The sequence below is a fragment of the Hippocampus guttulatus genome, chromosome 6, assembly GCF_054856545.1.
Source record: "Hippocampus guttulatus isolate MCC_2025c chromosome 6, RoL_Hgut_1.0, whole genome shotgun sequence".
NCBI lineage: Eukaryota > Metazoa > Chordata > Actinopteri > Syngnathiformes > Syngnathidae > Hippocampus > Hippocampus guttulatus.
Window position 1 is genome coordinate 24,323,559 of NC_141266.1, and position 14,179 is coordinate 24,337,737.

The 14,179-nt window shown below is 47.5% G+C and overlaps 1 protein-coding gene across 1 annotated transcript; it reads right to left on the minus strand.

The window, feature by feature from the left end:
• Nucleotides 1-1,012: 1,012 nt before the first annotated feature.
• dbpb (D site albumin promoter binding protein b) lies at nucleotides 1,013-10,446 on the minus strand. Its single transcript, XM_086113826.1, has 5 exons — nucleotides 9,804-10,446; nucleotides 9,362-9,686; nucleotides 7,083-7,520; nucleotides 3,552-3,817; nucleotides 1,013-3,123 (listed from the first exon to the last, which is right to left on the minus strand). Exons 2-5 carry the CDS (start codon nucleotides 9,549-9,551, stop codon nucleotides 2,908-2,910), a joined length of 1,110 nt encoding a protein of 369 aa, XP_085969952.1. The 5' UTR covers nucleotides 9,552-9,686; nucleotides 9,804-10,446; the 3' UTR covers nucleotides 1,013-2,907.
• Between the last annotated feature and the right edge of the window lie 3,733 nt (nucleotides 10,447-14,179).

The window sequence follows — 14,179 nt, forward strand, 5'->3', positions numbered from 1 at the left end:
GTTGTTCTTGCTGTGCCCGCCTTGGCCTCGTAGGGGCAGTATGGGTCCTGCTCAGAGACACACTAGCATGATGATTAAAAAAGAGCAGGAGAGGAAAGTGGCGAAATAATATTAATATCACGCATTTTTCACTTCTTAGGAAGAATAGAAACCTTTGAGTATTGCTGTGTTACCTGGTTGCACGTGTTAGTAAAGCGATCGTGTATATTCATTATTTGAATGAATCTCACTCCTGGAACTTGATGCTAACAATTAGCCTGTCAATGGGATCTTACCGTACGTTAACTTGATTCGCATTAGCATCGGCGATGTTTCTAAAGCTTTTACAGTGAACTCCAACTGTGATGTCATTAAGCAGCTTAATGCCAGAAGATCGAACATTTGTCACATGCTTGTCGCTCGCAAATCAGGAGCATTCAGGGTGTTTGGAAAATACATTAACTTCATACAAACACGCCGCCGTTCGGCACGTTTGTCATTTTTCGACAATTATAGTGCTTTGATGGCCGTGAGAAGTCAAAATCACAATTATATTCCAATAAACTGCTCAATCCTACTTTAAACTCACCATATTTTCCTCTGTCGATGAGTAAGTCACATGGGTTATGGCCGCCATTTTGTCAACCAAGCCCGGATCTCCATTTCTGCCATTGGCATTTTTGAAGTTGATTTTTGGCAGATTTGGTTTGTTGTGTTGCTTTCGCCACCCCCCACCCCAAAAAAAAGTTTTAAAAATAAATTTAAAAACCTTCACGTCAGCAAGCGGGGGTTTTCTCTGGGTACTCTGGTTTCCCTCCCACATTCCAAAAACATGCATGGCAGTCTGATTGAACACTCCAAATTGTCCCTTGGTGTGAGTGTGTGCCCTGCGATTGGCTGGCAACCGGTTCAGGGTGTAACCCCGCCTACTGCCTGAAGACAGCTGGGATAGGCTCCAGCACGACCCGCGACCCTTGTGAGGATAAGTGGATCGGAAAATGGATGGATGGATGGAAAATAACAGCAAAGTCGGTGAATGAGAATAATCTTTTATTGGTGTCATCCTGGGGAAATCTCAACTACATCCATAAAACCAGCACATAGTGGGTCGGACATGGCTGAGCCCACTGATGTCACCAGGGAGGTGGAGGGGGGCGGGGGGGTCAGATGTAGAGTCACTCTAAAGATTGATCAAGCACATCTGTCAAGATATCAAGAACAGTCCTGTTGGGAGAGTGCAAACCACCACTTGACACAGGTGAGAAATTGCTGAAAGAAAAGTAACCAACGGACGACGCCGTGCAAAGTCCGGCGACTTCGTGAGGAGCTCGTCCTGGAAAGAAAGGCATGTTTTGTTTTGTTTTTTGTTGGGGGAGTGGGGGGACACAATGGTGAACTCCATTCAAGCAGTTTTGTCTGTGGGCCACATTGAGGAATACCAAAGAGTGAGAAGATCATTGTCTTTCATTTCGGGGAGGTCACACACTGTATCAAGGTGCTTTAAGGTGGATCATTTTCATCCAAAGGAAGAAAAACAGTCATTAATATTGAACAACAACCATAACATAATCCTCATAATAATCATAACAAGAAGAAGAATAGCAGTCATGGTGATTACTCATGACAGGGATTACAATCGCACTCTCACGTTGTCCGGCTGAACACGGTGTTGGTACAGAAAGTTTGTTAGATGCGGGAGGGGGATTCTTGAAAGAAAGAAGTACAGACGCAATCTTGGCTTGGAATCTGAGAGGCATCATCAGGAAGATGCACAAAATAGCAAAGACCCTTCCGATAATACTCACTGAAGGACAATTTCCACTCCAGAAAACGATTGGAGCACGTAGCAAAAACGTTTGCCCTGAGAAACGCTTTTTTTAAAAAATATTCTGAATTGCAAAAATAGTTATCATGACAAAAATCGATGTCGTCTATTTTTATTTGGAATTATCTTTGTTTACTGTTTGGTTGGGTTAAAAAGTACACTCTCGTTTTGATTTGCCCTGTTAAAGGATGATGACGCTTTAAAAGTAAAAAGTCAAGGTTTTGGTGTTAAGTACCATTGAGGTAAAAAAATAAAATTAAAAAAAATGGGGAAATGTTATCATCCCCTCGTGTTAGAAGAGAAAATGGGAATGAAAGGTGTAGAAGTAGAAGCAGCATCACGACGACTTTCACCAGTGAAGTACCAGTCTGATAGAATTAGCCTGGGTAGTAAAGGAGATTATAATTACAGAGGATTGTCTATTTCTTTTTTTTTTCTTTTTCTTTTTTTTTTTTCCGAAAGATGCACAAATGTCTTAACTCAACTTTCCAAAATATAACGAGAATGTGGTGGGATTCGAGGGGGGTAAATCAAAGAAAACATTAAGTGCTTGCGTTGCTTGCAAAAAAGTCAAATCCACAAAAAAATTGACCTACACGACGTGAAGATCATTTTTGCTCTCTATATTACAACCGTTACACGCGTCCTCGCCCGCGCCGCAGCGTCCCCGCATGAATCGACCGGTCCAAAAAAAAAGAAGAAAATACCCATTCATGGCTGACCCCCTTTACATAAGATATCACCCCCCCCATCTCTAGTCATGTAGAAAATATACAAAATTATTTTCCAAATTTCTACTCTCCCGCTAATTGTTTTCTGAAGTCTTATAAAAATATACAATTCTCCAATAGCAAAACCCTTAAAAGTCACATCTGTTAAATTATTCTCTCCCTCCGTCACTTTTAAGAGCTCGACAAAAACAAGACACCTGAGCTGCGGTCCGCACGCCTTCTTCCTCCTCATCCCCCGAATACATTCAAAATCATCACCGTCATCATCGTCATCATGATTCCAGACCTGTCCGTCCTGTCATCCCCCCCAAAATTTCAAAGTTTGACAAAAGGAATCCAGCTTATTTCACTCGTCGTCATCGTCCTCCTTCATCACTGGTCGGCCAGACGGTTCTCGTATTTGCTCAGGATGCTGCGGCACCGGCCCAGTTCCTTGCGCATCTCGGCCACTTCCTGCCGCAGGGCGGCGTTCTCTCGCTCCAGGTAGGCGGCGCGCACCGAAATTTGGTTCTCCTTGAGGCGCCGCGCATCCCGGGAGCGCTTTGCCGCTTCGTTGTTTTTGTATCTCCTGCTCCAGTACTTTTCATCCTGAGAAGACCGAGATAGAGACAAAAAAGTACACATGAATTACATTGAAACCATTTTACAATGAAGCAAAAAACAAAAATACATGGACCGAGTTAAAAAGAAGGATAAGCTCAAGTAGATGGATAGATATTCAGTCTACATATACACTTACCCATTGCACATGTTTATGACGGGCACAAATTGAAACTAAAGAGTCATCAAAAAACTCATTCTTCCATTCCCCACAGTTATATCCACCTCAGATATAATTGAACATAAAAAGAAATTTCAAATTGGGTTGAAGCGGTACGGTGGTACCTCTGCTTATGAAATGAATTGGTTCTGGAAGAAATTTCTGAACTAGAAAATGATGTAAGTCGAGATTCATTTTCCATGTAAGAGGGTAGCACCGTACGCGCCCGAGTTTCAAGACGGCGCACGTCACTCACCTTCATGTTATCAGGCACCAGGATCTTGCGCGCTTTTTTCACCATGGGCTGCGGCTTCAGCTCCTCTTCACTGAAGGTCTGCCTGGGGTCAAAGTTTTGCTGATCGGGGCCGTTGGACAGAACCATGTCCGACGGATCCATGTTGAAAATTCCCGCCACGTCCGGCCCGCCGCTCGTGGGCGTCAGCAGGGGCGGGCAGGAGGACGACGGCGAGGAGGACGAAGAGGACGGCGACTCGCACGAGTCGTTCATACTGGTCTGGCTCCCTGCGATGACGAGAGCAGACGTCAGTTCTGTGTACCGACTGATGAATTGCTTCATGGAATTTAGTTCTATCAAACCCCCCAAAATTAATGTCGGTCAGGCCTGATGGGTCCACCGTATCTTTCTTCAACCGTCTGTGCCGGTCATGAATTGTGGCAGGCAGAATGAGTAAATGCAATTCCACGAGAGGGCAAAAGTTGCAATTATCCATTGTATGATTATTTAAATACGTGTACACTTTGTCACGTGTTTGGGGTTCCGATTATTCTTGCGAAATATTCTGGATGTGCTTCGGCGAGGGAAAGGTTAAAAAACACATGAAGCGTTACATAAAAGTGGCCACTAGGGGGGGGGGGCGAGAAGGATACGTTCTTGGTGCCATAAATGTCATTCCAGCTGCCTTAACTGCATTCCAGCCAAAATCCATCTCGAAAATGAATAATCTATTACGCAAGAAATACTTGTACTACTACTACTACTACTACTACTACTTTATCAATCAAACGACTGTCGAGGTTTGGACCGAGAGATCCAAAGGTGGAAAATGTTATGTAACGTGCTACCCCTCCCCTTGAAACGAGTTGAATGAAGAAGGGGCCTCAAAAGGGTTTTACTGAACCCTCCGACCGGCTTGAAGGTGTGATGTACCTTCAGCGCACCGCAGAGAGTCGCACAAACAAACAAACCGCCGTATGCACGCGACACGTGGAGGGCATTTGTTATGGACGTGGGACCGAAATAGAGCCGCGAGTCGATATCAGCCAGGCCGGGGGGTGCGATGCTATTGACAGGGCATGCTAAGCGCTACACAGGGGAAAAAACCAGATGTCCATGCAAAAAAAGCAGCTGGTTGCGATGGGAGTTTCAGGTGATTTTCATCTGTTTGAATGACAAGTCTGGGTCACTTTTCAAGGAAGAGGCTTATACGGCTTGCGAGCCAAATACGACCCGCTGGTATCTTTTCTACGGCCCACCAAACACTTCTCAGGGGCATGGCTGCGAAAAGAAATAAATAAAACGAAAGCTAAATCTGCAAGCAATTAACACCCCAACAAAAAGGTTTATAATGACCACAAACTGGCACCAAAGCAGTATTTTTTTTTTATATTGCACATGCTTTGGCCTGATGACAAAAATAGTGAATGGACGAAGAGATAGCTTGCACAACCAAAACAAAAACAAAAACATTTCATGTGTGACTCTGCGAATGTGGGTGTTAAGGTATGATAATTATCCCCATTTTGGGGTCTCTAAGAGGACTTTGCAAAAACAAAACGACCCTGAAAGGGATTTTTGGGGGGGGGGGGGGGGGGGTTAGGTAATGCAGAAAACATAGCTGAGCCATTGATGAAACTTAAACAATGCCCGCACAGTGACCAGAAAGGCACGCAAAATAGCCGGAGGCCTGAAAACTTGAAAGTGAAAATCCCGGGAAAAAAAAATACAATAAAAATCGCTTTTGGTGGCACATAATTCAAAAACGTTAATTTTTTTCCTCTGTCCCTTGAAAATATTAATTTGATTATCTGTTAGTTAAAACACATTTTCATCATGTCCAAATGAAGTCAATCCAAAGGACTTTTTTTTTTCCAGTGGACAGTTTTTGAGATTGTGATGCGAGCTCGAAGTGCAACAGGTCATCGATTGATTGACAACTAATCGATCATCGCGCCAAATATTTTGATCGTGGATGAATCGTTGACGAGACTTCAGCTGAAGCCTCGTGTCGCGTTTGTTTCTTAACAATGTTGATGGGTCAGTGTGACTCGCACGAATGTTTCATCATCCCCCAAACGATCCCGTAAGGTCACGCGCCGTTTTGCAGAATCTTTCTCTTTGGTGATATTTGAAAGAAAACATTTTCCAAGCATCCGTTTTGACTCTGGAAAGTCAACGATCAACATTTTCTGCCGATTTTCGGACATGTGACAAACCCAACCAGTAAGGGACTCGGAATCGGTTGACGTGTGTGCATTTTTTCGGCGCGTCGATTTGAAACGATGTCCTGCTTTGGAATAAAAGGGGATGGAAAATCATGATGCAATTCGTCAATGAAGTCGGAAGTCACACTTTTCCACCATCAAGCCTTAATTGTTTGGAATCGTTTTTTTTTTTTTGTTTTTTTGCTGGTATCTTTCCCAGCTGGAACTCCAGCACAGATCCGCGCTCGAATGAGCCCCAATTTGCCCTGGAAGGTAAAAGCTTAGCTTTGAAGCTTGCTCAATGCTTCCTTCCGTAAGAGCTGATCATTCCGTTTGACGTGAACGCGTTCGGCTCTCTCACGGGACGGGCCGAGGAACCATATTTGGTAACGTGACAAAATGGACGCCGTAGCAACGTGTTGAAAGGCAAGCCCCCGCAAAGAAGGAATGTGATTCTCCGAGCCGGTCACAAAAGAACGTTGACGATAATCATGAAGGTTGACCGAATGCAATGACATCGATTTTTTTTTTTTTTTTTTTTAAAGACAAAAATGTAAGATTCATTTTCAAGCGGGTGGGCTACGACCGTGGTCTCAAGGGTCATATTTGATATTTGCTCACACGATCAAATGTCCAGAGTTTCCACTAGCGGCCGTCTTCCTGTAGCCCGACGCGGCCCTCCCCTCCCCCCCCCCCCCCCTCCCCTCCGTGCGGACTCCTCCTCCATGTGTACCGGCCCGCCTCGAGTTCTCTCACTCCAGCCGACTCAGGCAGCCTCGGCACGTGTAGCGACGCGTGCACATGGCCGTGGCGTGTGAAGTGAGAGGAGATTTAAAGACACGCAATCATAAACACTCCACGCGCTGCTCTCTCTCGCTCTCTCGCTGTCTCGGTTCCAGAAAGAGTTTTGACCCCGCTTGCCTCCCATGACGGCGAATATTAATAATTGGCCCGGGTTGAACGCTGATCGTGTTCAGACACTGGGGAACACTGATCACATGCAAAATCCTGAAGCTGACTCCGAATGTTTCTATCTCGTGGTCTGTTTTGCTCGCTCGAATGCCACGGAGGAGCTAAAGGGAGCAGATTTGAACCCTGGGGGGGGGGGTTTCGGGCATTGTTTCAATGCTCAAGTCTATTTCTATGCTCTCGTCAAGCTTCACTTTGATTCCACGGGACCGAAAAGTGCTTTGTCACCGTGCTATTTACACTTTTGAAATTCCCTCACTGGCCTGCGGGAAGATGACACGCATCATATCTGCGTTTCAAGTGAACCTCGCAGGACGAGACCCCCCCCCCCCCCCCCCCCCCCCCCCCGTTCCCGGGCTCGTGTCGGCAAACTCACCGTGCAAACAGTCGTTTCCTCCGGTCAGGCTCTGAGGCTGCGCCACCTCCAAACCCAGCAGGGACGGGGAGGAGGAAGATGAAGGCGATGAGGACGAAGAGCCGGGCGGGGACGGGGGCGGTAGGCACTGGGAACTCTGGTTGGGCACTGCCGACTGGGAGCTCTGAGAGGGGATCTGCGCCGAACTGGAGCTGTTGTTGCTGTGCATGCTGCCCATTCCGTTTTCGGTCAGAAACTCCTCCAAGTCCATGTACTGCAGCTGGAAGAGGCCCCCGTCCGCCGGGAGGGTGCGATCCCACAAGAGGGGGCCCAGGAACTGGTTGAAATTGCCACCGCCACTTCCGCCGTTGCATCCGCCGGCGCCGGCGAGTCCGGACGTGTTCCTCACGGAGCACACTCCCATGGAGTCTTCGTCCAGGTCCATCGATCGCTCTTTGTCTAACGATCGACAAGAGGCGCGCGTCGTTAGCATCGGATCAGCGACAACGTGAAAACCCAAAAAGGATTTTAGGACGGAGGCTTTTCGCTTCGAAGGTGATGCCGAGCATTTGGACTGGCGGGGGGGTGTTATCGTGTTGGGACTTGGGCGGGTACCTTTTTACCTTTGAGTTTTACAACTCGGGAACACCCTTGAACTTTGGTCCAAGGTTCCAAGGGTCACCTTGAAGGCCCGCCGAATATCCCTTAAAGCGGAGACTGCAAACGCAGGCGCAAAAATAAAGAGGAAAGTCGGATGATTGAGTTCAGTTTGCTACAGTGGGTTTTGTTTTGGTTCCCATTGGCAAAGTTGCTCAGCTAAGTCACCCGAGAGCCGATAGGGTCCGTTCGATGCTACGTCGAGGGAAAGATATGGGGGGGGGGCCTTCAAAGTCCATTTCCGCCAAGCGGTGGAAGCTTGGCTCCGAATTGCTTTGGGGCACTTTTAATGGCTCCTCTTGTCAAAGTTGCAAAGGCCCACTGTCAGGTCTTTGAGACCGCATTTTGGGGAATCGATATGGAGCCTGAAGAATCGAGTCGGATCGAGTCGTGCGTTTCGGCTCAATTCGGGGGCCGGGGCGTACCTTTTTGGTTTTGGTTCCTATCGTCAGAGTTGTAAAAGGAAGAGTCACCTCGGAGCTCACCGATTTGGGTGTATTCGATTGTAGCCCGAGTGCCAGAATTCCAGCCTCAATTCGGAATGGTACCCTTGTTTTGAGTTTGTATTGTCAAACTTGCAACTTGTAGCCCAACAATTTGTCCTTCGGGGTCTACTAAATTGGATCTTGAGGGACAGTAATGGAGCCTCAAGCCCCGTTTACAGCAAGCGCCAGTGTTTGGTTCTGAATGGTTGAGTTTTTTTGGCTTCCTTGCCCAACATTTAGTTAGTTCCCTTCGATATTATGCCCCATAAGGTCTACCGAATTGAGGGCGGCAAGGCGGTCGGTCGAGTTTGCACGTTCTCCCCCGGTCCTGCGTGGGTTTCCCCCGGGTACCCCGCTTTCCACCCACATTCCAAAAACATGCACGATAGGTGAACCGAGTACTCTAAATTGTCACTGGGTGCGAGTGTGAACGTGAACGGTTGTTTGTTTTTGTATTCGCCCAGTTCAGGGTGCACCCCGCCGACTGACCGAAGACAGCTTGGGATGGGCTCCACCACACCCTGCGACCCTTTTGTACGAGGCTCGGAGAATGAAGGATGGAGAGCCCGAAGCCCCGTTTCCAGCAAGCAGTAGAGTTTGATTCCCAACGGTGTTTTTGGGTTCCAATGTCCCGAGTTGCGAGGGTGTGCCGATGTTGCGTGTGACTGGTCAACAGATCAGGCTTTCGCACCGTGAAGCAAATCGCTTGCCTTCGACCGGCCATCTAATTCAAGCAATGTTTCCACGAGACTCGCTTGGACGCAAACTCCTTCATATGCTTCCAACCGCCCACCGCGCACAAGCACACAACTCACAGATGGAACAGATGGCAACAGAAGCAGCGTATTTAATACGAGAGCCAGGACCGGTTTGCTATCACGGCGTATACGCGGCCGACAAGCTCCTGCGCCGTCCTCACCACGGCGGGAGATCAGAACGCATGTGAGCCTCGAACGTAAACGCACATTGTAATCCGGATTGTTATCGCCAAGTGATTCGTCCGAGGGACGGGCGGGGGATTATGCTATGCGGTGGCTCATCTATCATGAATTTTGATGGATTAATGACGCATCTTTGTACTGATAGCGCAGCATCAGATGATTTCATTGCCGTGTAGGCGGGGGGGTCACGTGGTGCACAACATAAACAAGAACCCACCTTTGAGATCGCAGGGGCTTCTCAAGCGCTGGTCCCCCTTCATGGGATGCTGCAGGAGGGATTTGAGACCCGTCATGGAGTTGAGGTGCCCCCCAGTGAGGGAAACCGCCGGCTGGGTGCAACTCCCAAACTGTGGGCTAGCGCCTGCGGGCAGGTCCGGGGTGGGGAGCTGTGTGAGCTGCCTGGACATCCTGGGCCTTATTGGAGGGGGTACGGGGGGAGTGGGGGAGGGGATCACGAAGAGACACCTGCGAGGTGGAGGTGGGTGGTGGGAAGGGGACGAGGTAAGATGACCACAGGGAGCTACCAATGGCAGTTTGGATGACTGCACATGCAGCAGAGAGAGGGGGGGGGGGGGTGGAGGAGAGTTGTTTATTGTGCTACTACTGTAAAGAATTATAATGACGAATATAATATTAACGATACATGCAGCTTTTATTACCTTTTTTCGATGAGATGACAAGCAAGGTCCCTTTATCCCCTTGCAGGACTGTTTGCCTCGAGGTATTCCATTGCACTCCTCGGGTGAGGGGGGGGGGGGTCGCTCCAAATTGTTATTCTCAGCACAGTGTGGGAAGATCAGATGAGTGGAAAATCTCACCAGATTTAGTGGTGTCGGGGGGGAAAAAAACTATGCAATGCGTGAAATCGCAACAGAAAGAAAAATATGAAAATGATATCCAGTTGTTTCAAAAAACGGAGCGACGGATCTGGTTGAAAAGTCTCCGAAAGAAAGTGCCGATCGATGAGGGAAGAAATGGGTGAGAAATCGACGAGTGTCGGTTGTTGTTCAAATGACAAGTTGATGTTTTTCCTCTCTGGGCTCGCGCTCACTTGTCCGTCGCGTGGAAGTGGGAGGAGGGACCGAGTGGTGATGGGAGTGGGTGTCGGGGGTGGGTGGGGGGGGGTCGTTTCCTCCTTCTCTGTCTGTACTCTTTCTCATTTGCACCCGATGGCTCCGGTCACGGGCAGAGTGGTGTGTGTTGTGTCGCGTGTAGTGTGTGTGCGAGTGTGTGTGTGTGTGTGTATGTGTGCGCGCGTGTGAAGCCGTCCTCCTCCTCTTCGAGCTCAGATGGAACGGACACGGGCGGCTCACGTGACGTCAAACGTCGCGGAATAAAGCCGGAGAGGGTTGGTCAAAACTCCTGACTGATCCCCCTCCGAACTTGCTCCATTATTTATGAGCAACGCCCAATCTCGTGCCACACCTCGAGGAGAGACGGCTGCTGTCACTTGTTCTTGTTTGTTTACTCCGCGGATAGAGCACTGCCACAGTGAGCATACGCGCTAACGTGACCGACCCGTAAAATAGCGACGGCTGCAAGATCGCCTTCTTTACGTTCGCATTTTGTCTGAGTGGCAAGGTTATGGCGTGTCTTTTGCATTTCCCTCCTCAATAATAATAATCCAATGAAAACGTGAGTGTGCAGTTTTTTTTTTCCCACGTTGCCTCCCGCCGGAGTGTACAATAGCGCCGCGGCTCACGTGTACCAAGCACGCGGAGACAACCCGTCCGCTCGCGGCTGTCGCTCTGATTGGCTGAGAGGGCGCCGTCTCCGAGATCCCCCATTGGCCAGAAGTAGGTCGGCCGGTCCCGCCCACTCGGATTCCCTCCGTGCATGCTCGAGCCGCGTGAGAGCGAGTTGGAAGGAGGGGGAAAAAAAAAAAACGGCACGAGGGCGGCCCAGTTCGCTGTACTGTACCCGAGCACAAGCAAAACTGCGCGCCACAGGAATCCAATTCTGCACGGCCCACAGACGGATGTGCTCGAGTTGACAAGTAAACAGTTGACAGGGCTCGAAGACACCCTTGGCGGGCGAATCATTTCCAAGCGTGAGAACACACGTGACGACCTTAAAATTAACCATGATGTGAACCAATACAGAAGAGGGGCGCGTAGACATGGTATTCAGTCTTGATTTTGGAGTCATATCAGGACTTGACAATTCCATGTACAACCCTTTTAGTCTTTTTTTGGGTCTAACGTTTAAGAGGTCGTCTCGAGGACGAGCCCCAAGCATTCGCGGTGCCCCAAACTTGATTTGGGAGTTTTCCCTGACTACAACTGTGTCACCTTTGATTGACTACTATTAAGTGTTACTACACTGTGTCCATCAGAATTTAAGATATCCTTTATTTGTCCCACACTGGGGAAATTTACAGGATTTCATGTGTCACCTTAAATATGTTTCGTAGGTGTGTCAATTTTGTGTACAGAAAAGGTCAATATTGGAATAAACCATTTGAAGAAACGTAACACGACGGTAGGGTGAGTTTTCTTCTTGTTTTTTTGAAACACTGCTACTTGTTTTCTTTTGTTTTTGTAATCCAATTTTGTATTTGGTCTTCAAAGGAAACCGCTTCTTACAATGTGGTTGCAGAAAAAGCTCGTCATGTTGAGAAATTAATTACATCTTGTCAAGATTTCAAACCCTTCAACGTGACCTTTAATACTTGATCGGGATCCGTGCCAGCCCAAGCCTGTGTGGAACCCAAAGCAGAGTCAAAGAAATAGCATAGCTCTGCTCTACTACCACCGATAAAAGTGTTGGGCTTGCATAATTAAACATCAGTCTGATGTTCGTGTCACCACGTTCATTTTAAAAACCCTAATTTTTTGGGGGAGGGGTGACCAGGCAGCCACCGCGTCCCAAACAGTTACCCCAGGCCAGTTGTGTGTCATTCAATGTAAACGTACTGAGGCTTGATTTACCTCAACTTGATGTACGTCCTGCCAAAAGAAAAGTGTATTTAATTGCCCTGCCTGTCACTTAACATCCCTGGACTCGATAGATACTTAAGTAACCTTCAGACCAATTATGGGAACTCGGGTAATTTCCCGAAGCATCCCTGACGATTTCTCACCCACAGCGATGGGCCGCGGCCAGTGGCGGGCCGTGCATTTCAACCTTAGGCCTTCAGTGACGTCACATACATGAACACAATATAGGCTCGTCAGGCAGCACTTCATTTCAGGAGCATTGAAAACCATCAAGTATGCATTCACAATTAAGAGCAGGAAACTACATTTACAGATATTGTCAAAAATAAAAAGATTTTAAAAATACTCAATAAAATGCCACCCAAATGACGCTGTGTGATCATCAACAAGTCTGTCCAATAAATTGCGCAATGTCGCAGTGTCATATAAGACACCAACCACACAATAACAAAACAAACTATTCTTTGAAAATAAAATGAACAGATCATTTGCATTTTGAGAATAGGCTATACAACAGCAAATAAGTGAAAATGTTGAGCAGCTGAGATTGAACGAATTTTAGTGCACGAAGCTGACGACAATGCGCCATTATAAATTGCAGGTGAGCCGATTTATTTGATATGTAACCAGGTGAACCTTACTTAGACGCTTGTAGTGAAGGCTTCCTTGTTTAACAAATGTAGCACTGTCACTTTAAGAGCCACACTAGATCAAAACACGCGGGAACATATGCAGCGTGTGAGAATCAGACCAGTAAGGGTGACATGCACGTGAAGGAGGGTAGTCGCTGAACTGTGCCCACTGCTTGTCCCAACTCGATACACCCATGATCGTCGTCGTAACCCTGGCGATATTCAGAGCACAATATCTGGAGTGGTTTGGTTTGGAGATTGAAATCTACCACTAGTGAGTCGTGTGAACAGCTGTACAGCAGGGGAGATCATTTGTGTTTGTCCACGTGCTTTGTACACACCCAACACACCGGAACATATCGACAAGCCACTGCTGTTGTCTATTGCGGCGTAATTGTCTTGAATCTGTTAAATGATTTTCTTTGATCTCTTAGATCCCTTTTTGAACTCTTTTAAAATTCAGTTTACATCTCAGACTTTCATCTTAAAGCTGCACAATTTCTCATTGTTCAGTCGGGAATAAAGCCCACATAAAAATTATTTGGTGTCCAGTCTAGTCCTTCCAGAGACTCGGCTACACAATTTTGGTGTCAGAAGTGGGATTCCCTATTAAGTTCTGAGATTGTAGTGGATAGTGTGAGTTTAAGTATAATAGACAACAGTAGTGGTGAGAAGTGAAGCAGTCCGGATGCCATTGTGTGGAGTGTCGATGGAGTAAGGCCTTCGTGTACAACCTGTGGTTCGTGTGGCTGAATGTGGAACAGCCTCGCATCGACACGCATCACTGGACGCGAGGGAGTCTTCAAAGCTGCCCGAAGAGAAACGGATTGACTTTTTGTGACTGTTGCGCTCTGCTGCGTTAAATACATTGCAACGGAGAGCTGAAAATGTCAGAGGACGGCGCGCAAGCAGCTGCCATCCTGGCAGGGACCCACAGCGAGGATGACCCAAGTTCCTTACTTTTGGGTGATGAAGGTAACTGCGTGACCGCATTACAGTCGCAAATTAGCGAACTCAGTCGAAAACACGAGGCTGTCATGTCAAGCCTTGCAAATTTGGGTAATGTTTAGCCCAGATCAATTGTTTACATCCCAAGGGAAAAACATATTGTACCTTTTTCTGGTGAGATTGGGAAAGATGTTGACACTGTTGATGAGTTTATAGAGGAAGTAGAACGGGCAATAAGAACGAGAGGTCTACAGGAGGAAGACCAAGTAGACTTCATTCTTTCACTGTTAAAAGGTTCAGCCCTAGAGGAGGTTAAACTATGCATGCGAGGGCAACCTAAGACGCCCAGTGATGTGTTTTCTTGTTTGCGTGAAGCCTTTCGAGAAAAACGTACGGTACCGCAACTCCTACACGCTTTTTATGCTCGCAGACAACTTGATGGAGAAGAATTGCGTGAATTTTCACATGCTCTCTCACAGCTGCTCAATTCAGCCCTCCAACAGTCGCCTAATGTGG